At 35.2% G+C, this 26,997-nt stretch overlaps 1 protein-coding gene across 1 annotated transcript in view; it reads right to left on the bottom strand.

Annotated features, from left to right (window-relative positions):
- The window catches only part of LOC129227776 (syndecan-like), a 310,638-nt gene extending 300,451 nt beyond the window's left edge, over positions 1-10,187 (bottom strand). Inside the window, 1 exon segment of the mRNA XM_054862384.1 lies at positions 9,979-10,187. Coding sequence (XP_054718359.1) covers positions 9,979-10,047 — 69 coding nt within the window. The 5' untranslated portion in view covers positions 10,048-10,187.
- Between the last annotated feature and the right edge of the window lie 16,810 nt (positions 10,188-26,997).

Raw genomic sequence — 26,997 nt, 5'->3', positions numbered from 1 at the left:
GTTTTGAGGTGCTTACCCTATGCTAGGAATTAATTCTGTGCTGAATTTCGTGAAAATCCACCGAATGGTTTAGGCGCTATGTGCGTCACAGAGAGACATCCGGCCAGATATCCCAACAAACTTTGAGCTTCATTATTAGTAAAGATAAAATTATGGGTATGATTTGTGATCCCTTCAATAAGCTCTAATATTTTCCATGGAACCCTTTACAGAAAATACCTTCTCTAAACGCAATGTTAAAAAGTAAAAAAGAAGTTGAATTTAATACCACACAGATTTAAGTGAATATTACAAAGTTTCAGCTATCGTAAAATTTTACACCTCAAACTCCGTGTGGTGACCGGAACAGAATAGTCCCAACGTAGTCCATGCGTGTCGTAAAATGCAATTAAAATGGATACCCAATCTAAGGTGTGAGGCACCGTGCTGATGGATGGATGGCATCTGGGTTGTATGATGTCTAAACGGTCCCCTCGAGGAACCGGGCGAAACCTTGTTGTAATTTGCCTTGCACTGGTACCAGGGTTGGCAGGTTTCTGCCGAGGCGGTAAAAACCACTGGTAGAAACCGGTTAAAACCGGCATGGCAAAAACCCCTTTCTGCCACATTTATGGCAGAAACTGGCAGAAACTCAAAAAATGACATAAATGCAACTCCTGACATACAATAGAAAATGTATAAGAAAAATAATTAAATATTAACCCAAATACAATTTATTTACAACACTACCACCATTCAAAATCAAATTTTACATTGTTTCCCCACTGCAGCAGCCTCTAACAAAATAAAAGTTTTGACGCTGTTTCTAAACCTAACCAATTTCCCAATTTGTTGTGCACAAAGGAGAAATTTGAGAAGATTCTTTCAATCCCAGCAGAACTAGCTGGCATTATCCTCAAAGAACAAGCAAGATTCACATAACTTTCATCTATAGCACATTTTTTCAAACTGCACCACCATGCGGTATTTGGAGTAGTTGTTACCACGTGATTGGAAAAATAGGTTTTGGGAAAAGGGGCCGATTTGTTTTGTAAAGCAATGGTATAAGGTACATAATCAGGGTTAATATTTGTGAGTAAAGTGCGGGCACTTTCTTCTTGATTACATGATAAATTTACTCCCAAATACTTTGGATGGAGCATACAGGCGAGTAAATGATTATCAGTAACTGCTTGATTAAGCTCTTTTAGAATAGCTTTGTTCAATTATATTAAGTGTAAAATGAGAAGTTCTTGAATTTTAGAGTTGAATGAAATAAAACAAATCTGTATTTATTTAAATATTTGATATATATATATATATATATATATATATATATATATTACACTTTAAAGTAAATGCAAACAAAATAATTATAAACAACAAACTGAAAAATTTGTTACTTACAACATTACAAGGCTAAAATTTCTAACGCATAGCAATTTCAACTATGATAAATTTTACTTTGCTTTGGAAATGTCAGTTTTGTTATTTAACATATTTTTACACTAATTATTAAATAACTATTATATTAAGTTTTTGCAATGACGAAATGGATTTATATTTTTTATTTTACTTAATTGCCTGGCATTAAGTAATTACTAGAGCTATTAGAAACGTTTTCTAGTTTTTGCCAGTTTCTACCAGTTTCTGCCGGTTTTTACCGGTTATAACCAGTTTCTGCCACTGGCAGGGCAAAAACCAGTTTCTGCCGGCAAAAAGCCAACCCTGACTGGTACAGGGTGGTTGTGCGGATGTTGACCTTTTACCACCACTCAGTTCCCAGCTCTTTTGGAGCTAGATACTGGCTTGAAGGAGAGAACCAGCAGCCTTGCTGCTGGAGGAGGTGAAGGGCGCAAATCTGCAACCCATTGAAAAACAAGCACTCGGGATCAATTCCTTTTTAAGAAGGGGCACTAGGTTGAGGATGGACATTTATCTTTTTGCTGCTGAACATGTGTTTTTGCATTTCAAATTTGCATTCTTTTATTTTCAGGTTTCCACTCGCATTTTCACGCAAGTAACTTAGATGAGGTCACCCGAATAGTTAGGCACAGAGCTTGTGACCAGAAAGTCGTGGATTCAATGTTAGCCTATTGATGGGGGCTTGATGAGAGGTCACTGACCTTCCAAAACTTTCCTAATTAATCAAATTTGGAGATCGAGAAAATTGCATTAATTCATTATTCTTTTCAATTTTTTTATAATTGTTCACAATTGCTCAAGGTCTCTTCTTATGAGATACAGGTATGAGCAAGAGCGGACCCCGTTTCTGGTTTTGGAGAGGATCAAAGTGTAATTTTTGGGCATAAATAAAGGATGAATTTATTGAAAGACAATGCCAAAAAAATGCAGTTGTTGGCTATATTTGGTGGGTTAAGAGGGGATATGCCCCTTGACCCCTTCCGTATCTGTGCCTGGGTATAAGTGCATGCTTGTATTTTTTTATCATTTAGTAAAAAAATTTTGGGATTCAATGGATTGAGAATTTTTTCCTCCCAAAAATTTAAGTTTGGAGAATCCCCAACAGTCACACCCTTTGTGCCTATACACTAATGGTGACTGATGAATGTTAAAGCTTGACTACATATTTGACTACATTAAAAAGGTTTATTTAATTATAGAAATGATTAAATATACTTCATTTTTAGCAGAGTAAAAGTGAAGAATCAGAAATTAAAGTCATTTCTTTTAATCAAGCAAAATTCCTCAAGAATTTCTCACAAGATAACATAACAAGTCTAATAAATGAATTTTAAATGTTCAATTATCAAAGTAAGTGCCAATTTTCCAACTGCATAGCATATTAAGAAAAATGGAATGTTTAGAGCACATTGTGTTGCTCCATTATCCATTAATATCAATGCTTTACACACATGCTTCATTTGGTTGCAAAATTTGTGACAGAACTGGTAGCCAGGCATGGATACAGGGGAGGGGCCCAATGACAAAATTCCTCCCCCCCCCTGAAGCATGAAAGGGTGCCTTCTAAAAGCCACTAATGCTTCACCCAGCCTCCCAAGTTTTTATTGACCTTAAACAATGAGGACATATTTTGTGTAAAAAAAACTATTCTGATAGGATACTCTTGCAAGTATTTCAAACAACAAATTCTGTGTTCAGCAGTCGTGGATGCGTGGAGACTGGAGAGGAGGAGAGACAATGGAAAATTGCGACTCCCCTGAGAGTCAAACGTATATAATCAACGAACTAAAATTTTTAATTTTCCCCCTTTACAGCATTTTTTACTAATTAAAATCACGAATGAACTGCCAGATTTCAGATCAGGTAGGAGGACAGGGCCTTTGCCCTGGGTTACAAATTTTAAGTGTTTCTCCAAAACAAAGATCCAAAAAGATGCCTTGACAAGACTAAAGATGGCTTCAAACTGCATTTTTAGGACTCTAATTTCGGAAAATTTCACTGGTTGAATCACCGATTTTAAGGATACAATTCACCCTTTCTTCCTTGATGTAATCAAACATAGCCTAAAAATGATGGCTCCAAAATATCTTTTCTGGAGACAGCCCTCCCTAACGTCATCAAAAATTGCTCAATGGCATTTCTTGAATTTCTTTTTCGAAATGTTTGCAGAAAAGGGCCCTGAAATCCATTCACTAACATTACTACCAAAGATAGTCTGAATTAGCGTCTCCTAGAGAGGCCCCCAATCCCACCCCCTCTCACTTAACATATTCAAAACCAAACTAAAATTGCATTTTTCAATCATCAGTTTCAAAAAACTCGGGGGGGAATACTACGGATCCCCCTTTTCTCCAACGTAATCACTATAGTTCAAAATTTCGTTTTTAGACGGTTCCGTGGAGCCACTTAACCCTTCCTGCCTAAATTGGCCTGAAATTGACATCAGTTTCAAAAAACAATTGTTGAGGGCACACTGAACCCCGGCCCGCTCTTTGTCCCATCGTTATCAAATAAAGCCTAAAATATGATTTTGGAACTTCCATTTCTAAAAAATTCCAGATGGCTTATGTAAATTTTCACGGCGTTAGGGCATCCGGCATCCCCCATTAATCGCTGAGGTGTGGTGGAGAAAAGTCTTTAGTTGTATTTTTCAGATATTAATATTGAAAAATATTCAGATTCGCTGAAGCTTCTTCCCAGTTTCCTTAACGTCACTAAAGAAAGCACACAATTGTGCTTTTTAGAGCCCCAAAATCCTTTCTTCACAAAAAAACCTAAAATTGATTTTAATTCCGAAAAATATTTCAGTTCGGAATATTTTCCCGTTTCCCCTATCGTGTCCAAATCTAGCCAAAAATGTGTTTTTGAAACAATAGTGCCCATAAATTACCGGAGGAAAGATGCCAGACCCCCTAATGTCACCAAAGACAGCCTAAATTTGAGTTTCAAATTTCAATTTCGGAAACTTTCGATGGGAGACGACCGAATCTTCCTCCCTCCAGCAATTTCAACAAAGATAACCCGAAATTGCCGTGTTTAAAACTACTGTTCCAGAAAATTTTCGGGAAGAGCGGCGATCCTTCCTAAACTAAGGTCACAAAAAATAGTTGCAATTTGACATCAATTTTGAAAGAATTTCAAGAAAGAACTCCAGCATTACTTCCCCCCAAGTCTCGAAAAATTTCCTAAAATTGCAATTTTTGACGTCAATATTGAAAATTTCTCCATGGACCTTGAATGTTCCCGTCTCTTTTTTCCTTGCAACCAAACATAACCAAAGATTAATTACAGCTATTTTTCATACTCCAATTTCATATATTTTCTAGGGACGATCCATAGAAAATATACGAAATTTTCTAGGGTCTGCCCCCTCCTCTGATGTCACCAAAGACAGACAATAAAATGCGCTTTTACGACTAGTAAATTTCGGTACCTATTACTTTCTTCAAAGATATAAATTGTACCTAAGGAGATTCTAACTTTTTACACAAATTCATCCTTCTGTTTTTTTTTTTTTTTTAATTAGAACTTGATACAGAAATTTGAAGAAAGATTTATATGGGTGTTAAGTGTTAGTCAAAACATGCAAATTGCTCTTCAGGGACGGCACATTAGGTCTCTGCACAGGGGCGGCTGGCACCCTAGGATCGGCCCTGAATTTGTCAAAAACAAAGGAAGGTAACAAGTGTGAAGCTATTAATTGTGGGAATATACGAAAGGATGAGATAAGGAAATAATATTGTTACTTTCCCTTTTCTGATCCCCCTTCACATACAGTTTGAAGGAAACACTGGAGTTTCTCCTCCAGTGTTCAAAATTAATAGTTGTTAGTCGCATTTTCCCACAAAAAAATTTCATTCGGGCAAATTCAATTTTAGTTTCCGTCATTTTCAAGGCCTAAATTTTCATATAAGATAGCCGACACTTATAGTTTTAATGGTTAAGCCACTTGTCCTATATTTTACTCTTCCAGGGATTAAAGAAGATATATGTCTCGATAGATGCATACCTCCAAATAACATTAGCAATTTCTCAAATGTTTTTGATAGAAATTGATTTTTAATCATTGTTCGCTTATATATCCAATTTTGTCTGTAAAGCTGTGATGTTTCAATATATTTTTAGCAAATACCTAACTATAACGTCTAGAAGTTAATAACTTAGCTTAATCAAGAAGAATTGTTTTTATTCGGCCTTAAAACTGTTTCAGAAACAGCGCAGGTTCTTGAGAAAGTTTGCAGATTATTTCTTAGTTGGGGAGAAAAAACCCCAACATTTTTAAAGATACAAAAGGGGGAGGGGCAACTGCCCCCCCCCCCTCACTATCAAAAGTAAAAGAGTCTTGCCCCCCTCACTTTTCAGGGTTAAAAGCTAATGATCGATTGAAAAATGATTTTTCATAGGATGGATTGACTTAATTCACAAAAGTAAAAATTAAGAATAAATGGATTTATCTCATTTTGTTTCATAAAATTGGAACTTTGAATTGGAAGGAAAAAGATTATGGTGGCAATCTGTCGCGATTTTTGAGGCCATATTCCATTTTTTAAAGGTCATAGAATCATTGATGGTAAAAGCCGTTAATATAGCTCAATTTTACAAAATGATAATAATAGGTAATTAAGGAACAGCTTCAGATGCCATACCTCCTAATCCCACAAACTTCTTTTTATCCCCACTTTATTAGTGCACCAGCCACTTATGGGAAGGTAACACATACTTGCAGTTTTTAAGTTTAGCATCTCATTTTTTTTAGTATTTTTTAGGACTGACTGAGATTTTACGATTAATCCCATGGACTATTTTACGATTAATCCCATGGACTATTTTTGAATTTTTAATCTATGTCTTACACTGTTAAATAAAATTCTGCTGTTGGGGGCATGCAACTTAAAAGTCACTTAAACAATAGGAAAAAGGTAAATACCAAGTATGCCTTACATTAATATACTTATATCCAACAGTGCTCCCTCCTCCTAAAAATTTTAATTTTTAGACCATGTACTGTCCAACCATGGATTGCCTGGAATTTTCAAATGTCCAGATAAGACGAATCTATGTGAATAAGGAGGAAAAGTAAAAATTTGATGCGAGTATTCTGCTCATTTGAATGAGACTCTGCTTCTGCAAAAGCTGATATCGGTAAAAAATAATAGATTTGTCTATTTCTGGCTGTAAAACGGATGTTTGTCTTTCCATACAATCCGTGGTACCAATCAATACTTCTGAACCAAATTCATTAAGAAAGGGAAAAAATAAATATGCGTCAAAAAGCGAGAATTATGGAAATTCTCATAAATTTGTGGGGTCTAAACAGAAATGAATCATGACATATGGATTTTTTTTTTCATTTTTTAAAATCTATTATAGAAGTATGTTTACAAATTGAATCATAATTTAATTTTCTGATTCGAGGCAGGCTCACTGCCAGAAATTACCTTTGGGTAGGGTTGTTTTCATAACTAAGCCTCTATGAATATAAATTACCATTTTAGGCCCGCATAAGATGTTAAAACTGACGGTTCTAGGTGGGAAGGGGGGGGAGCTAATAGAACCACTTTTGCAAGCATATGAGCATTTAAATATTGTCAGAGCAAGATAATATATATGCATATGCCCACTGATTTTTTCACTGCAGTGCTTTGGATGCGAGTATCCTTCGATAATCGCTAATTAAATAACAATAATCATCATATGGTTACGCTAAAATTTAGATATTAATGAAAAAACTTTGTCTATCAGCTTTTTTGATTCTAAGAAAGAAAATTTGTTTAAAAATGTGTCACTCTCTCTCTCTGTTGTGATCCCATTTTTTTTAACAATACATTCATTTTTTTCACTATCTTTTCTCCCTCGTTTTTCTTTAAAAAATCCTTTGACTCCCAAGTCTTGGTGGAGGAGGGAGTCTTAGGGAGTTAAGGGACTGGTCTGATGGAAATGCTCGGAGCGTTTATACAATCCAGGCTAGTTCCGGAAAATACCATAAATTAATAGTGAACTCCGGGTCGTGAACAAGCAGCGGGGGAGGTGGGGGGGGGGGACCTAATGGCCTGGGCCTGAAGGGGGGCCATAGATTTTTAAATTGAGGGGTGAAATATATGCAAAGACAGTGGTAATTATGGAGGGGGCCCATAAAAATTATTTGTGAGTCCCCAAACTTTCTGTGCACGCCCTTCAGTGACAGGGACAATAATAATTCTCAAGGGGCATGTTTGTCACATACCATTGCCTCAAACTGATACTCCCGGAACTAAGAGGTGTTAAAATGGTTTGAATTGCCAGCCAAAGGCAATTAATAATACTGCTTTGTTTAAACACGCCCTTTTCTTTCATACTGTATCTCAGCAACTGCAAATTTCGATGAAATGAAAAGGATGAATAATCGGACAGGAACTTAAGAGAGGAAATATATATACTTGTAGCAATTCAGGAAGGAACCAGCTCTTAAGACCTTCTTCTTTGTGTTACAGACAAGATAAGGTAATTAATTTCTCCAAGATTTTACGCATCCACAACTAATGTCTGCGAGCACAAGTGACTAAGGAATAATCAGTAAAAATATTGCAAACAAGATTTATTTTAAAGTGGGGAGGAGGATGTGCCCCACCCATGTTGATGTATAATGCCTTATTCTACAAAGACAAAATGTGCAAGCCAGTTAATTAAATAGGGAGGGAGCAACACAATCTCGAAATGTAAACAATAGAGCATCTTATAAACGAATTAATTTATACATAATGCAGATATGTGCGTAATGAGTTTCCAAGTAAAAATAGAAGAGAGCTGAAATAAATATCCACGCTTTCATCCTCAGCGAAATACTTATAAGAAAAATATATTTAGTACGAAATAATAACAGGGATCCAGATATGAAATACTTATTTTAAAACTTCCTCAGCAATAACTCATTAAATACAGCACAAACATATATATATTCACTGACACCGTAGTTAACAGTGGCGGCGCGAGAGCAAAAGTAAACGTCGGCGATGCAGTTTTGCGAGGCCCTTTTAATCATAAAATATTGTGAGACAAATAATTGAATTCATAGAATTAGTTTGTGTACTAACTATTGGCACTTAGGGTTCCCAATTCACTTAATTGCTGGGACAAAAACATTTCGTGATTAGTAGCACAGTCAAAAAGAAGTTTTTTTCGTGGTGGGGGGAGGAGCCGGCACTTTGACTGTGGAAAAAATTACTTGATAGAAAGGGGGGTCTGGGGGTTCTCCCCCGGAAAGATTTCGAAATTTGTAGTTTAAAAACGCCATTTTGGGCTTTCTTTGCTGATGTTAAGGTAAAAAAGGTACAGGGGATCTCGGTGGAAATTTCTAGAAATTGAAGCCTTAAAAATGCAATTATAGGCCATATTTATTGACTTTAGGGTCAGAGACTGTCCCAGATCGATTCTTAAAAAAAAAAAAAAAAGTCAAAATCAATTTCCTGCAAATTCTCGAAATTGAAGTTTCAAAAACGGAATTTTAGACAAACTTTGAAGATTATACCGGAAGGAAGGAAGATCCCTCGAAAATTTTTGAAAATTATGGTCCTAAAAACTTAGGAATATTTTATATTCAGGAGCCATTCCACTTGAACTTTCTGTTAATGAAGTTTAAAAAGCCTAATTGCTTATGATATAAAAGAAAGGCGATATGGGGACCCTTGCCCGAATATTTTCTGAAATTCAATCCTTAAAAATGCGATTGTATTGCCATATTTTGTAATATTACGCTCGGTAATTTTTGAAATTCAAGCTAAAAAAACGCAATTTTAAGCGATTTTCGACGGTGTTGAGCATTTGGGAGCTTTAAGCTGGAAATATCGCGAAGTTTAAGATCTGGAAACAAAATTTCAGTGCTACATAATGCTTTCGGTGTGTGTGTGTGTGTGTGTGTGTGGAGGGGGAAGAGTTCGGAGGAGCAGCATTTTGGATATTTTCGTACTTTTAGATGAACTTAGGAAACAAAAGAAAAAAGAAAAGAACTGAAAAGAAGAGAAAAAAGAAAGGGGGGGGGGATAGAGTTAGCTGATCAATTAGCTGTTGCCAATGAATATTTTTAATTCAGGCCCCGACAGAATTGGACCAAACATTTGCTAAGGCTGACTCTGTGCAGTCTCTCCTGCACGCACTATTTTGATTACTTTTGCGTCTGTTATATTTAATGAGAGCTTCAATCGAAAACATGGAAATATCTTAAAACTTCTGAGAATTTACTTCTGAGAATTTTGCGAGGCCCTATCTGCGCGAGGCCGTCGGCAGTTGCCGACGTCGCCGACGCCTAGCGCCGCCACTGGTAGTTAAAAGGAGAGATTGGCGCTTTTGTTCATACAGCTGCTTACTTGCGAGCGAAATCATGCTTTTCAAAAGTGTTTGGCAAATATTGGTTGCCATGAGACGCTTGAAAATTTTTCAACACCATTACGCACGACATTTGACAAGGCAAACATCGAACACAGAAAAGCATTGGCAATTTTAAAATCCTGGCGAAAAAAAGCACACATGGCCGTGTCTCGAATTTCAGAATTTCTGACAAGGAGCAGTAACCCAAAGCGCCTTCAGCAGAAAATTTCTTACCTTTTCTCCATTCGTAAATCCAGTTATCGCGTTGAGCGTGAGAACGAGGCAAAACAAGTAAGTCCACATGTCCTAAAGTGGAGTGAAAGTTTGATGGAAAATTTGACGGGTTAATGTAGCTTAATATAGTTGATTTTGTTAAATCCCTTTTCACAAGCAAATTTCACTTCCAAGCCAGCTCCAGGAAGCTGGTCGCCGATTCGTCTTCTGATTGGACGCACTACTTTCCGTTCAGTCGATGGCAGGATGTATACATGCGCGGTGAAAAGTACCGCTTGTGCCGCCATCTGTGAAAGAGTATGAACATTGTTTCGAAATCGTGTTAGAAAGGAAATAATAAACATTACTCAAGTACGAATATTGATGGCTCACTTTTTTACTAAAGATATTTTACTATTATAATGATAGAAGGAGTCTTACAGTAAAACTGGATATCATACTAAAAGGCATTATTAAAGATAAGCAAAAATAAATTTATATTTTACTCATTTTCTAAGTTTATTCAAAGCTAGTAATTTTTTCTTTTTTTATATATAATTCAAAAATTCTGATTAAATCCCTAAAACTTCTCCAAAAATAAAAGAAATCCTAATACAATACGATTGCAAATGAACGAAAACATATGCAATAATATCTACATAAAAGACAACAAAAACTTTTTTATGCTGCATTGCTATCAGCTGACAATTAAAATTGACTGACAAAAAAAACCCTTTAAAAACAGAATCTTTTTTTGTCCATTATAGCATTTTTATTTTGCCACTTGTATTTCACTGTTCCAATCTTGTTCTGTTAATTCAATTTTGTTTTTGATTAAATTGTTGATTGATTGTTGTATATGATTAAAAATTGCCCTCATGTTTTATGGTCATCTTCAATTTTTATTAAGTTAATAATTTTTAAGACAAGACCTTTTGACAAGATTTTCATTTCAATAACAAAAATTACGCATCTTTTCTTGTGTTTACCACAGCGTCATCGTTGGAATTTTCTTCATTTACCAAAGATTTCAAATCCCTCCTTTTTGTCATGGACGAATTCTTCCCCGATTTTCCGACCTTGACTACAGCACGTTTTCTTCCGACAAAAGGATCTTCTGTAGTCTGTGTATCCAGCCCCTTTTTCATGTTTGACACTTGAAGAGCTGCGAACCCTCCTTTAACCCCTCCGGTCCATCCCCCTCTTTGCGCGAAGTTCCCGACAACACAAAAAGATGGAAGGGCAGCTTTCGCAAAAATAAAAGCACCGATTTCCGGGGTGGGAAGAGGGCATTATGAATTATTTAAAAAGAAGCCGCACCTGAAGAAAACCAACGGATTCTAGTCGAAAATTTAGTTAGAAATTGTAATTAATGTGGGTAAAAGTTCCGGGAAAGAGATTTTCACAATTTTTTTTCCTCATTATAAACCATCATGACTGAATAAACTAGTATGTTGTGGCCATCACGAAACTTTCTTCTATATTTTTCTTTTTTTTTCTGATCCCTCCCCATGCTTGACGAGGAAGCAATATTCCCAATGAAAACAAAATTACACATGCAAAAACTTGACGACCATCCCAATGTCTGAATTATTGCAAAAGCAAAGCAAAGAGCGATAATTGAAAGTTATTTTAAAAGCCTTGCTTGAATTAATTACGAATATTTTATTTGTTAACAAACATAAGATGGCAACAGTTAAAAATTTTAAATCATTGAGATAATATTTCCGATCATTTCCATATAATTAAAATCACGGGAAATACGCAGACGACAATCTATTACGATTTATCTTTCTTATTGTTGCATTAATAAAGCTATTTTTATTCAAAAAAAAAATTCAATACCTCTTGGAGCGATTGGCGTCAAAATTGAACCAAAGCCTGTTTACATATGGATTCACATATATTCCTAATTTCAACCAGAACGTAGCATTACTTCTTGAGATAGAGCACTCACAATGGAAAAAATCATGATTGTACCTTTGAAAAAGTAACTCTTCTGTTTCATAATGTATAAAACGGAAATGCTCATTCCCCCACAGAAGCAGCACACCCCTCCTAAACTGCTCATTCCCCTCCAATCCCTCCCCTACGATTGGCATCCTTGTGTAAAATTACCTGAAATGATACGTCCCGCTTTTTGATAGAGATTTGTTTTTCTCACTTTTTGTCTCACTGTCCTGTCCAGCTAAAATATACAGAACCAATAAAATGGCCATCGAACGATATCGAACCCAGGATCCACTGACTGGCTGTGGTACAGATACAAGGTACGGGCGCCGTACAGTGGCGTAGCCAGGGGGGGGGGGCTCACCGGGCCCGCCCCCCTTCCTTTGAAATTTTCGTTATCGACATAGTAATATTTCATGAAAAAATTATTTTTTAACCAACTTTTTCGTGGCGTAAAAGTTGGTTTAAAAAAAATTGTTTGTATGACAGCAGTGGTGTAGACAGGGGGGGGGAGGAGGATGCAAAAAAAAAAAAAAAAAAAAAACTAATACCAGACACGAACAAAGTACATTATGTTTTAAGTCAAGGAGAGAGGAGGCAATCATTCCCACCTAAAATCCTCTCTCCCGAATCTCCGAGAAACCAAGGCTAGGATGGGGCAAAATTTAAAGTGTTATTACGCCTTTGATATCACCGCTTCAAGTCGCCTGAGCTATCCGTACCTATCCGTACTGGATCTTGTCGGATGACTCGTTGACCCCCCGTGTCTAATGATGGGGATTCTTAATCGGTCTGGCCTGGCGTATTACCAGTCGAGTTTAGAAGGGCCCTAAAGCGGATTCTACAGTCTTCTATTGTAAACAACGGGGCCCTTTATGCAATGTATGCTCCAGGAATGACGGCGTCTAAATTGATAATGGCCCAGTTTTACTGCCCAGTTATCTGTCAGATAGATTGTCTGCGCCCTCTGTCCTAGAGCTGGACAATACTAAACAGATTGCACTAATCACCAGACCACAATACGGACCCTGCCCCTGCCACGGAAGTGCTTTCGGCTCTTATGAAAGCGCAAATTACCCAAATCGACAACAACTTGTCACAGAAATCCATTGACACTTTCCCTTGAAGATTGATGCCTAATAAAACTTCCAAATTGCTCCTTCGTGCTTCGATCTTTTTGTCCTGAAGCATCTACAAAAAGTATCCAGTGGAGAGGGATCGTTTTTCAGAAAACATTAGTTTAATCACTTTACAATAACGGAAGGGAGAAATTTATTTGGATGCAGTGGGATAAGAATCAGTCCGTTTTCGGTTCTCTACGCAAACACAAGTTTTATTTTTGATTCCGCTGTACGTTAAAGTTCTCTTTCAGTTCAGAAGGAAAAAGCGTGTACAAAGAGAAATTTTTGATGGATTCTATAAATAAATGAGGTAAATTATCCTGCTATATTTTATAAACTGCTAACTTTTTATTTCATATTTCATTGCTGTTATTCTTTAAAAAGAAGGGGTTAGGGGGGGGGGGATTTGGTTTCAAGAAAAAATCATATGTTAAATTTCGAGAGGAGATTTATTGTTTTAGCTACTTTTACATTGAAAAATGCATATCCCATCAAGATTGTCACGAATAAAACATTTTGTACTTATGCTTGAGGATAAGGAAAAAGATTCTTTAATTTAAAAAAAAACGACTGTTTATAATTAGAGTTTTTTATTTATTTATTTTGAATTTAATTATTTTATGATATTTCATTCTTAAGAATGAGAGTTTGGTTTTATCCCTCTAAGTTCACAATTTTTGTACTCCTTATTTGCAAATAGTCGACGAACTGACTTTTTTTTTTAAGTATCGTTTTAACAAGTAACTAATTTTGCTACTGCCGATACCGCATTATTCAAAATTTATGTAAACTAAAAAAAAAAATAGAATAAGTAAAAAAAAAATTGGTTGATTGACACAAAATTTATTTTCTGGCAGATGTGAAGCCATACAATAGTTTAACGTACCAAAAATGAAAATTAGGTTTAGCTAATAATTCTAGTTAGCTTTACTATTCAATAATTGAATTACCTTTCAGATTTAAAAACAAATAGATTTTTTTTTTTTTTTTTTTACAAACCATACGACAATTCAAATAAAAATGAATAGAGCTGCACATTTGACCAAACAGTTATTTTTTTTTTTTTTTACTGGGGAAGTGGAGTGAGAAAACTTCAGACAAAACAAAGTAGTGACGAACAAAAGAATTCATTAACGTATTACGTAATATTTGTAATTCAGTTTAATGTGAGTTTCGTTTCCCTAAATTTTATTTAAATACGTCTAAATATTTTTCTTAAGCATCATAAAATTCTTCGAAATATATTTTACCAATTCTACACTAACAGCGAAGTAATTAATGGTACATAATAGCTCCTGTTCTGTTTATTTTAGTTTTTAAACAAATATTATTTTACCCCGTAGCTTCCTTCTTCATCAGCTCTCTTCTAACTAATGATATAATTAAAAAGATTAGTTTCTTTAGATTTCAATTTAGATATTAAATCTAAAGTTTTCTTTAGATCTCTTACGGGATTCTAAGAATAATTATAAAAAAAAAAATAACTGCTGAATGAAGCCTTCTCGATATTTCCTTAGTAAACTAAACTATTTAATTTTAATCCGAATCTTGTTTCAACTGATGAAGGGTACATACTAATCATGAATATAGTTTTTATTTAATGCTTGATGAAAATGATTTTTTTTAAACAATTTTATTGAACACACACACTATATATTTTCCCAAACGTCCATATTCTTCTTTTAATACTAGAAAATCTAAATGGACTTGCTCTGATGTCAATACACAGAGAACTCAAAATTTCAGATGAAGAAATAGCGAAAGAATTTTTAAAAAATAATTTTTATGTACTTTTAAATAGCTAATTAACATTATGGTAAATCCATTTCATTATTTTTGATTACAAATTAAAAACATTTACATTTTTTAGCATATTACTGTTGCATTAATCTTGTTATTTATCATCGAAAATATCCAGCACCACAAATATGGGTGCAATTAATTTTTATTGATTTTTAATGAATTATTAGTAATAATTTATAATGCGCATAATGCATGATGAAATCTATTTTTAATAACGTAATTCGCGATTTAATGAAAAATAGTTAATGTGGTAGTACATTGATAAAATCGCCTGCCCCCCCCCCCCCGAATCAGAATCCTGGCTACGCCACTGGGCGCCGATACAAGGGGCGATCCCTTGAGAGACTCCACTGGTAGTTTTTCAATGTATTGAATTTCAAAAAACGAGCTTTAATAACGTTAGGAGAAGGGAGGCTTGAATCTTGGATCTCTACCTCCAGAAATGTTTTGGAAATTGAAATCCGAAACTTTTTTGATCAACATTTATAAACAAGGATACGTAGTGAAATGTGAGTAATAAAGGTCTATCGCACTTTCGCATTCCCTTCAAAAATTTCTGGATCCCACCTTGCCGACTAGTAATAAAGTACAAAGCAAAGTTATGATTCTTTGATATTAAAAAGCGGAGTTCATAAGTGCTGGACGGATATTTTTTTAAAAGGGGGAAAAAATCTGAACTAAAACTAAAAAGAATACTAGGAACGAATGGGGATGCTTAATCCCGTACTTTATTTCTTTATTTATTTTTATTTAATTATCTTTTTTTTTTTTTTTTTTTTTTTTTTTTTTGAGCAATTACGATTGCTTTTTGTTTTTACTTGACCGTAGTTGATGTGCTATCCTTTTTGAGGGGCACCAATTCCCACGCGTGGGTACTCCTCCTGGGCGGTGGCGGACTCCACAGACTCCTCGATCTCGTTCCAAAGAATCGACTTTATTTATACCCGATCCTCTAAAGACAAAAACAGCATTCTGCAAAACAAAATTTAGCATCGAACCCCATCTGAATTTTGGCGTTTTGAACTTAAATTATGTTTTTTTTTTCCAATTATCATTGTGATAGGAGCCATTTGTAGAAACAAGAAACCATCCGAGTAGGTTCCTGTCGCAGTTCAAGATTGCGAAAAACATGTCAAATTTAAATTAATGCCAAGGGCTGGATGTTTTTATTTTTATTATTTATTTTATTAATTTATTTATATGTGTATAATATTTAAGCGTTAAGTTTTAGCTTTGTCAAAGGTCTTATAACACCAGTGAGCCAGTGACGTGACACGTGTCTACTATTAGTGCTGCCAGACCCGATCAAGCCAAATAGATGCCCAGGTTCTGCTAAAATTTGGTGTCCTTTTCGAAAAAAAAATTGTACATTTACAAAGTAATATCGTATTTTCAAAGTAGTTCTTCATCTTCTTTACTAATAATAAAGCTGAAAGTCTCTCCGTCTGGATATCTGGATCTCTCTCTGTCTGGATGTCTATCTCTCTGTCTGTCTGGATCTCTGTGACGCGCATAGCGCCTAGACCGTTCGGACGATTTTCATGAAATTTGGCAGAAAATTAGTTTATAGCTTGGAGGTCTGTACCCCGAATCGATTTCTCGAAAATTCGATTATGTTCTTTTTCTATTCCAATTTTAAGAACATTTTACTGAGCAAATTATCATGACGTGGACAAGTAAATTACCAAATTATCTTAACGTGGGAATCGTAACATGGGCGACCAAATTAAAATAGCAAATTGGCGAGAAATTCACCATCCATTATTTTTAAATATACAGGCGAACTAAATGACCTTTTAATTTTCTACTACGGGCAAAGCTATGCGGGTACCACTAGATTAAAATAAAAGCGGAGAAAAAACGAAATTGACGCTATTTTGGTGTTTTTAAAATTATGGTGCCTAGGTTCACATGGACTCGCAGGACCATGCCTTAATAGGGCCCTGAGTGTCGCCCAGAGCGGTACATTAACATGACCTTATTAACTCTGATAATAAGATCTTTCTTTAATGTAACAGTTGAATTATTTACAGCCAAAAAACGCATGAATATTTTGAAAAAATGTTTTTCTCAACCCTATAATCGGATCGCTGGCAGAAATCCAAGCTGGGAATAAAACTGCATATTGCACCAGCCTGGATTTTGGGAACCTGGCAATGTCTTTCCCTGTATTAGCATTTTTTTTTCCGTTATCGAAGCAACCGAAGGAAATGCCCAAACATAAACAATTCCGACCACGCAATGAACTACTTTTAGTTACTTGATAATAAAAACGCGAAACCCGAGTTGTTTCAAATTATCAAGAATTAGTGCAACGGGCAATGTGGCTGATCCGCAGAAAGTGGAAGTTCGTGTAAGGAATCGACTTCAACCCTTCAAGGAAATTTCCGCAAGTTAAAAGAGAGTCAGATATCTCAGAATTTGCATAAGTGATAAAAAATTTAACCGCAAAAGAAATAACAAGTTATGAACTGACGCAACCAAGACCGGGAAAAGTGGGCGAAAAAAAATTAAAAAAAAAAAGGAACAGTTTAACTATTTATACAAGCCTGTCATTTTAACTGTTTCAAGGAGGAGGGAGAAAAAAAAAACGCAGTGTTGAACTCGTAGTCAAAAAAAGAGGGGGGTGAGAGGTGGATGTAATTAAATACCAGAAGTAGGTAGTTATTTCACTGTTTTTCGATGATCAAAAAAGGAAAATTTCCCAGTTTCAGAGCGGGATATTGTTCCAAAGTAGGTTATTGTGTAATTTTAATGGAATGATGTGAAAAAAAAAATAAGACGCCCAACGTAAACTTCTAGAATTTGGAAAAAAAAAACAAAAGATTGAATATTAAAATTTTCCTAACTTCTGGTCTAAAACTTTGTTCTCCACTTCACACAATATAAGATGAAAAGCTTGTTTTTATATAACCTCTTCACTTAAAAAATATCAATTATTATTCAAATGGAAACAAATCAGCGCGTGCAAGTTTAACAAAATTTTCTTGTTTTGATAAAATGAGCAAAAAAATTGAAAAGGGTCTCATAGTAGTTAAACACTTTTGAAGAATCAGCCCCCAAATCGCCAAAATGAAGTGCAGTTTTTGCAATTTAAGATCAGGAGTACTCATCCTTCCAAGACCAAGGACGCATCCCCCTAAAAACAAGAAGACCCACCCCCTCCAGAGCAAGATCCCCTCCCCAAGAAAAAAAACTGGCCCCCAAAACACCCCCTAAAAATTTCAATAGCGCAATCTGCTCGCCAAAATCGCCAAAATGAAGTGCAGTTTTTGCAATTTAAGATCAGGAGTACTCATCCTTCCAAGACCAAGGACGCATCCCCCTAAAAACAAGAAGACCCACCCCCTCCAGAGCAAGATCCCCTCCCCAAGAAAAAAAAACTGGCCCCCAAAACCCCCCTAAAAATTTCAATGGCGCAATCAGCTCGATGACCCCCCCCCCCTTAACTAGGCACCTCTGTTAAATTTGATTAAAAGAGCTACGATAAATTACTTTACCCTGTAAATACATTTTTCCTAATGAACGAAACTGTGTAGCAAAAGCAACATTTAAGGGGTAAATCAGTCAGTTTCTTCCAAACAAAGTAGGTTTTTTTTTCCCCTCCTTTTAGACAGCAAATAGTAAGCAATTTAAATTAGACTTCAAAGCAAACCTTCCTAAATTAAAATAAAACTTATACTCTACTAAGTTAAAATTAAATCTTGTAAATAAACTAACTTATGTAATACAGAAATAAATATGTTTCTTTGATTTTCACAATTAACAGATTTTTCTTTTCATAAGACACAATAAAATTAAAGATTATGATGCATGATTTAAAAACTAAAATACATACAATTTTGATAAGTATAAAATATAAAAAATTTCTTTAGTTGTCAGAACATTTTAAAGAGTCAATCATTGGATTTTGTGGTGCACGTTGTCTTTCGCTGCTTGCTGAATTCGGAACGAAAAAAGATGCAAGCGGTGGGATTCAGGACGCATCTAAGCATCCTTTACTTTGCTAGAGACCATGAAAAAATGTGTTTACTGCTGATTGGCTACCACGCAAATACGTCATCCATCTCCTTTATAGCTCGTTTTTCATGCACTATTGATTGTTTCATTTCGAAACAAAATCTTCTAAGCATTATTCGATTGCAGGAGGGAAAAGGAATTTTAAAAACATCTAAACGTAAATTCAGAACTTCTGAGGAACGAATTTTGTTCACATGCGTTGAAGGACGAAAAAAACATAGCCGAAGCATTTTCGCCGACTGGCCAATCAGGAGGCTCAAAACTATTACAAGGTACCTGGCAGAGTAAAGGTTGTTTTGATGCATTCGGCATACCAATCGCGTCTGTAATCGGCTACTTTAACCACTATGCCAAAAAGGTACCTCAAGAGTTATGAGCCGAAGGCAAATCGTACGCTTTGAACCTTCTTGATAACTCAATGTTTTCAAGAACTGCATAACTTGTTATTTCTATGCAAAGATTCTTTATAAATAGCACTACACAGGAAATTTTTCTGCCTTTTAGATGAAACTACGGAATTCTGCTCAAACAAAACGTGCTTGATTCGTATATCATCACCAAAATGGTCCATTGCGTTTCTTTTTCGCAGAAGATCCATTTTTCATATAAGAAGTGCACGTTGATTGGAATACCAACCAGGCTTCCTTTTCTGCTTCTGGTAGTTTATTTTCCAGCTTTCCATCATAAAAGACTTTTAATTTGAGGGTCAATAAAAACCCTTCTTTTTCCTTTTGCCTTACTTAAAATTTTTAAATTTGTCCCCCAGATGTCAAGAAAGAGACTCCTCTTCTGTTGAGTACGTTAACAAATATTTTCATCAAACCGAGTTTAAATGTAAAATGGTGAAATAAAGGCATACATTGCTGATTTACAAGTGGTTCGTTAAGGGGCGGGGCGCCTCAATGGGAAGTCGCTGCGACCTCCTAAAAATGTTCTTTTTCAAGAAATTTTGGCTGATGATTCGGAACATTTGGAGGTAGACAATATTTTTTTTTTTTTTAATTCTTGTATTTAATTATGCCTAATGCATCTCTCATTAGATGTATGTATGAACGCACATATTTTATTTTATTTATCATTTGGTAAAATTCGGAGCTTCTTTCGGTAAATTGAGAATTTTTTCCTCCCATAAAATTTAGATTTGTAAAATCTCAGTGTGCCTTTGAAGTTATGTGATGTGGTATGATTTTGATGTCTAAGTTTTTTCTTTTAGGTCACCGTTTGGACACGGTTGCGTGTTTATTTTTTAAAAAAGACGTAAAATATGTATTTTTCTAAAAATGCTACGTGTAAACGAAAAATAATTACTGATTCAATTCTTATTTATTTTTTCAGCAAAAAATGTACAAGAAACATTTTTATGCCAAAGGAATTTTTCTCATTATGCACTGGAATCTAATCTCAATATTTTCAGAAAAATTTGTACAGAAATATGCAGAACCGAAATCACAGAATCACATAGTTAGCACAATGCTGCAAATTCTACATCCTAAGTTTAATAAGCCAAAAAAAAAAAAAAAAGCATTTTCTGTGTCACCAGCTGTAAAATCGTATTTTTTTACTCATTTAAAACCGGGATTCCGCAGAATCCAACGAATGAAGAAAATTGCTGAAATTGGCAATAAAACACCAGAAAACGTTTCTCTGCCATTTCTGCTCTAACAAGAGTTCCGTTCAGTGTATAATTTATTTTCTTCAGGAAGAGAACAGGAACACTATCATCTGTCCGGGAATACTTCAAAGGAGCTAGATTCGATTGTAGATCACGGAGCAAACAACAATCCCGCTCTTTATGATCCCTCCGTCCAGCGCGCAGGTCTTTTGGAAGAAGATCCGAGGTCTTTTCTCCGCATCGCACAATAAGATGGTCTTAGAAGAAAAGACGGGGAAAAAGATTAAATTGACAGAGGATTTTATTTGCTTCCTTTTATTTCACCTTTGCTCGTCTTTCTCTTGAGAGTGTTTTGTTTAGTAGTAACATTAAATATTTTTTTACTGTTCAAAGTTTAATTACATAAATATATTTCCAGAGTGGGTAAAATAAAAGTGGCCCGGACAATATTTTCATAAAAGTGGTCTATATCAATAGTATATACATTAGGGTGGTTCAGAAAAACTTTTTTACAGCTAGAGTCCAGAACAGTCCCCCCCCCCCCAACTTGTTTTATAGGATTACTAATAGTATTATGCTGTAAAAGCTTTAGCTTCTTACTCAAATCTTAAGAGGGTGCTCAATGACCCCTTTTATTTAACATTAGCCGTAGCGTAGAAAATGCCACAAATTTAGATACATTTAATTTCTCCTGCTTTTTTTTTTTTTTTTTTTGAAAATAATTATTTTTTTGCAATGTATAAGCATATTACGAGTGTATATTATAATATGTAACATTGTTTTTTCAGTTCGATGTATTTTTAACCCCCCTCCCCATACTTATGAAGTTTGGAGGAGGGGGTTGAGCACCCTCTTTCAGTTGAAATAGGAAGCTAAAATTCTTCCAGTATATTGCTATCCACAAGTCTAAAAATATTGAGGGGTGTCCCGGTATCTAGGAGGAACTTTTTTTTTTACATGTATTTTTGAACCACCCTAATATACTTCTAGTGGCGTTTCTAGCAAGGGTGTCAATCAGGGTGGTAATTTGTGGTATCACCCCCCCCCCCCCCCTCTCCTACAGAAAAAAAAAACTAATGTTTTATGTAAAAATGGAGTTTCCGCAATTTTCAGAAGTAAACTTTTAGTTATGTGGTATAACGAAAGTTTACTTTGAAAGACAAGTGCAACCTAAGAACGCCTTTTATGTAAAACTTGCCCTAAACGCATATATTACCGACCTCTGTCTGGAACATTGTTTTCTCTTTTCGTTGAAATTAATTATAATTTAAGAAAGGTTAACAGACCCGACGAGAGGCCATGTCAGCTAAGTCGGAAACTAGGGGCCCGGGCCTTGGGAAGACCCGGCGACACTGACGCAAAACAAAAGAAAGAAAAGAAGGAAAGAAAAAAGAAGAAAGGAAGAAAGAAAATGAGGGACTCCGAATAAGGGAAAACGTAAAGATTAAATAAAATGTACTCTTTTGGTGTTTTTTGTTGTGGCACTTACAATAGAGTTAATTGTTTTCTAGTGGGCAGTTTTGATTTTTTTCGCCCCCCCCCTCATTCTTCCTTTTTCCCCATTTCTTTTCTTATCCCCCTTTTTTTAGGGGGGGGGGCGGCGACATAACTCACAAGGGGCCCGCTTTGACTCTCTGTGGCCCTGTAGATTAAAATATATTTTATTATGTATGTAGGGAATTTTTTCAGAATTAAAGTGTATTTATGTTTCGCATGAACTCTTTCATTTTGGGTGTCATCAGGATGTGGCCGGGCGAATGCCGCACCTCATCAAAGACGACAGAAGCGAAATCTTTTCCTAACAAATCAAAACTATTTTAAAGACAGGAGCAATTTTCCTTAAAACGTTGAGATTTGTAAGAACACCTCGTTTCAACCTAAAAATGAGTGGACATTTGAGGCAGTGAGAAGCAAAGGGATGTAAGTGCCAAAATTAAAAATTTGGAGATAACCAGTGCAAGGTAGAAGAACCTTTCCTCTGTTTTGGAGCAAAAGATAGAAAGTATACTAATAGCTCTAGTAGTTTCTGGTATACAGCATGATCTATAAAAAAAATCAATGAAAGCCTACCTAGGGTTGGACGTTTTAACGGTCGAGTAAGTGTTTTACTCGAAACGTTAAGACGTCCACTTACATCTCTTTGCTTTTCACTGCCTCATTATTTAAGGTCTCAGATTTTCTTTTCTAAAAATCCCGGCAGCAGAGACAGCGCAGCTAAGAGCAAGGGGGCGGCACCCTTGCTCTTAGGGGGGGGCACCCCAGAATAATTAATAGAATCTGAATAAGGTATAGGGAAAAGGGGGCACACGTGAGCGTGTGGGGCACGTGCGAACCTGGTATGTTTTACTAGAATAACGTCAAGCAAAAAATCTTGAAAATTTCTTAATTAATGGCAGTACCAGTGCTACTTCTTGGCCAAATTTTTAGACCAAGGAGCCAGTTTATGTTCCTGTATTGACAGCTTCTTTGTTTCAGCAGATGCTGAAGTAAATTTATCACTGTCTTTTTCACATAAAAGCATGTTTTAAGCTAACTAATAAGCAAAACTTAATTATTGCAAACCTTTATATGAACACTCAAGAAAATTTATGACAATGTTAACTTTTTTATTTAATTCAGAATGCTTTATTTTTGCCAGTTAGTTCTAAAGTAGATGATGAGGCACTTGTGAACACAACATCTAGGGGTACATGTGAACAGTTCCCATATCCTCTCCGCAATATTAATATTAGTGTAGGGCTATTATAAGTGCTAAAATAGGTGCAAATATTTATAATTATTATTTTACTACAATCAGTAAATCTATTGTTAATTATTATAGCATTACTATTAAATACTTATTTATTTTATTTTTTTAATTATTTTGTTACTAAGTAGTTGGCCAACAATTTAGTGTTATATAATATTGCCAAGAAAAAAAACAAAATATTTTCCTTTAACGAAAAACTAAAGTTTAAAATAATTTTCAAATTCATCATCACATTCTGTATTGTGTAGTCTTATAAGTTCTTTCTAGTCTATCCAATAATCAGAACATTCTACGAAAGTTTAAAATTTGACGGTGAGCAGAGTTATACAGTTCGGATTTTTTTTTTTTAATTATTGAGTGACTGTACATTTTGAACTGACACAGTACAGATTACAAACTCTTCAATGAAATTAGTATAGACATATCTGTTTCATATTAAAAGGATTTTTCGTCGAAATATAATGCTTGTCCTGCATTTTTCAATCATGTTCATATGCGGCCCCGGGTAAGGCTTGTACACATGTGCCCCCTATAGGGGCCCATGTGAGTAATGAAAGACATTTTTTAAAAGTTCTATAAAGAAAAAATAATAATTTTTTTGCAAATTTGAAAAAATTCCGTTGCTTAAAGAAAAGACTGTTCAATCATGGGGACAGCTTTACTCTGAGAAATTGATAATATTTTTCGAAAAATAAAGAAATGAAAACAATTGTTCACATGTTTTTAGGGTGGTTCAAAAATACATGTAAAAAAAAGTTTTCTCCTAGATAACAGGACATCCCTTAATATTTTTAGACTTGTGGATAGTAATATACTGGAAGAATATTAGCTTCCTATTTCAACTGAAAGAGGGAGCTCAACCCCCCCTCCCCTAAACTCCATAAGCATGGGGAGGGGGTTAAAAAATACATTGAACTGAAAAAAATAACGCTACATATTATAATATACACTAATATATGCATATACATTGCAATAAAATAATTATTTACAAAAAAAAAAAAAAAAACAGCTGGGGAAATTAAAAGTTTCTAAATTTGTGACATTTTCTATGTTACGACTAATGTTAAAATTAGGGGTCATTGAGCACCCTTTTAAAATTTGAGTAAGAAGTTAAACTTTTACAGCATAATACTATTAGTAAATCTTAAAAAAATAGGGGGTGTCCTTAACTCTAGCTGAAAAAAAGTTTTTTTGAACCACCCTAATGTTCCCTTCCCCTACTTAAAACGAAACATTTGACATTTTTAGTTCTATTTTATAGTAAACGAACTAATGATTTTAAACTTCTGTGACATAACTAGAACTTCAGAACTCGAGATGAATATCAGAAAGAGTTCTTAAGACGCTGTTCGCTCAAAAACGTCTCGCAATTACCGACTGTAAGGAGCACTTCGCAAGCACAAAAATTCCTCCCCGAAAGAGTCGTAAATGAAGAAATTTCTTATCATCTCTTAGAAATTCATTTGAACGAGAAAAAGTGGTAAAGAATGTCTCTTACCCGCCTTCGCAGGAAATAGTTAGGTATAAAAAGAACATTTTTACTACTTTTCTCGTTGGTTAAATAATATTTTCTTAAAAAGTTGTCCCTTTCTATTAAAAGAAGTGCTATTTTCTCTTCTCATTTTTTTTTTCAGTTATACTATTACTTATTCTTTTTTTTTGTCTCTTTCTTCATTGATTCTCTTTTGTATTTTATACTCAAATGCAGTGGTACCCAACCTTTTTCTGTACTAGGGCCGGACCTCATTTTAAAATCATTTTCGCGGGTCTAAACACATATAAAATTTCAAAATATTTCATTATTTTCTAATTAACATGGTAAAATTAAAAAAAAAAAAAAAATACAAACCAAGGATCGTTGTTATCCTTACTTGCAATGTATTTTATTAAATGCTTACTTTTCAAAAACCAATATCTGAATATTTGGATCCAAATTTGTGAAATTGTCACTTATCATGCTTTTTGGAACAACGGGCCACAACGCGAACAACAGAATAACGGGTCACACGGATCAGTTTCGTGGACAGGATGTGGCCAGCAAGCCGTAGGTTGGGCAAATATGCTCGTCAAAAAAAAAAAAAAAATTCTAACGTATTTCTAACATATATATTTTTTTCTCGTATTGTTACTTGTGGCAAAACTAATAATAATAATAAATAATAATAATGAAAAAGAAAGTAACAATAATAAATGACAACAATAATAATAAATGTTAGTAAAAAATAATAATAACAACAAGTGATAACAATATTAATAATAAATCAAATTTGAACTTAGGAACTGTCCATATAAATTATGCTACTTTTTTTCCTACGCATTTGACCCGTTATCTCAATTTGCCAAAAAATGTCACACTTCATATTAGTTGAAGTCCGTTGTTGATGTCGTGTTTTGGTGAACGTTTTGTCGCAAACTGTCACGCTTCACCATACCCATACCTGCCAACATTCGAAGAAAAAATCCAGTAGTTTTTTTCCGATGTGGCGCAATAGGATTTTTTTATTATCCCTTAAAATACAATCATATGCAAGTTCCTTGAGTCATATACACAGATATACAACGGGGCGACAAGGGCAAATGATTTTTACGTCAAAAAATATGTTCTACCATGCTCTTTCAAATGTTAATTATTATTATTTCATTATTGCACTATTTATTTGGTTCCCTGGTGAGATGTACCGCTTCCCACAAGATAGCCATAGGGAAGTTGCAACCTATTAAATGTTCATATTTTGACTATTGGATATTGTTAATTGACCCTCAAAACTACAAAATTCACCATCGCCGAATTTTAAAACACCGTGATTGATTTTTAATGAATTTTTAAAAATCCACGCGCAAAAGTGCGCGCTTCTGAAACGTCACGAGCTTACGTCACAGGGCACTAATGGGCAGCCTTCCGCCGAAGATCCCTTGTTTTCGCTAGGGACATTTTGAGCGCGCTGATATTTTTATTTTTTAGAAATTCAATAATCCTTTTGAACACACTATGGAGGCCGGATTCGTTAAAGCACAATCTAATAATCTTCCTCAAGTAACATCAATGATGGTATTCGAATATTTCCGAGAGGATGAGAGGTTTAATGTTCCAGAAACGCGAGGAGTCAAATGCGAGGAGGTAAGCCTTACGTTTCGTCTTCGAAGTCAACTGCACGTTCTTCAGCTTCTCCCGCGGCGGAAGAGCGCATGACGTCACTTCCTATGCTATTTGATGTCACAAACGCTTGAACTTTAAAAATTAATTTAAAAAAAACTACTTATCGTATCGCAGAAATTTTTTCCCTATGATGTTCATACATATTACTCTATCATATAAAAATAAAATTGAAAAATCGAAAACGTCTCTATAAGTTTTTTCAGGTCTTCAATAAGATTTAAGCTACTTTTTTCGGCCGCAAAGTGCCCGATAACAGCAGTCGTTTAGCGTACAACAAGAAATGTGTAATTAAGCATTCTGCACGAATAAATTCAGTACTTTTTTCCAAAAAGTGTTCCATTTTATTAGACTCAGATGCATTTTTGATCTTTTCGCGGTGCTTCTTACGTCTTATGTGATTCCCTATATTGACTCTACCAGCATGGTCAACACAAAACATTGCGCAAAATGCAGTAATGGTCATTTTTGGGATAGAAATTCACAATTGTATGTTGCTTAAAAGCTTTTTGCTGGCTGACATCATAACTTAACCCCCCCCCCCTAAATCCTCCCTGCTTACGATACTCATGAACGTGCGAAGTCCCGGAAAACCAAAGCTTCGGCAGCCCATGCCCTCCCGGACCTTCCC

The sequence above is a fragment of the Uloborus diversus genome, chromosome 8 (genome assembly GCF_026930045.1).
Source record: "Uloborus diversus isolate 005 chromosome 8, Udiv.v.3.1, whole genome shotgun sequence".
In the NCBI taxonomy this organism is placed as follows: domain Eukaryota; kingdom Metazoa; phylum Arthropoda; class Arachnida; order Araneae; family Uloboridae; genus Uloborus; species Uloborus diversus.
This window is presented reverse-complemented; position numbering and strand designations above follow the sequence as displayed.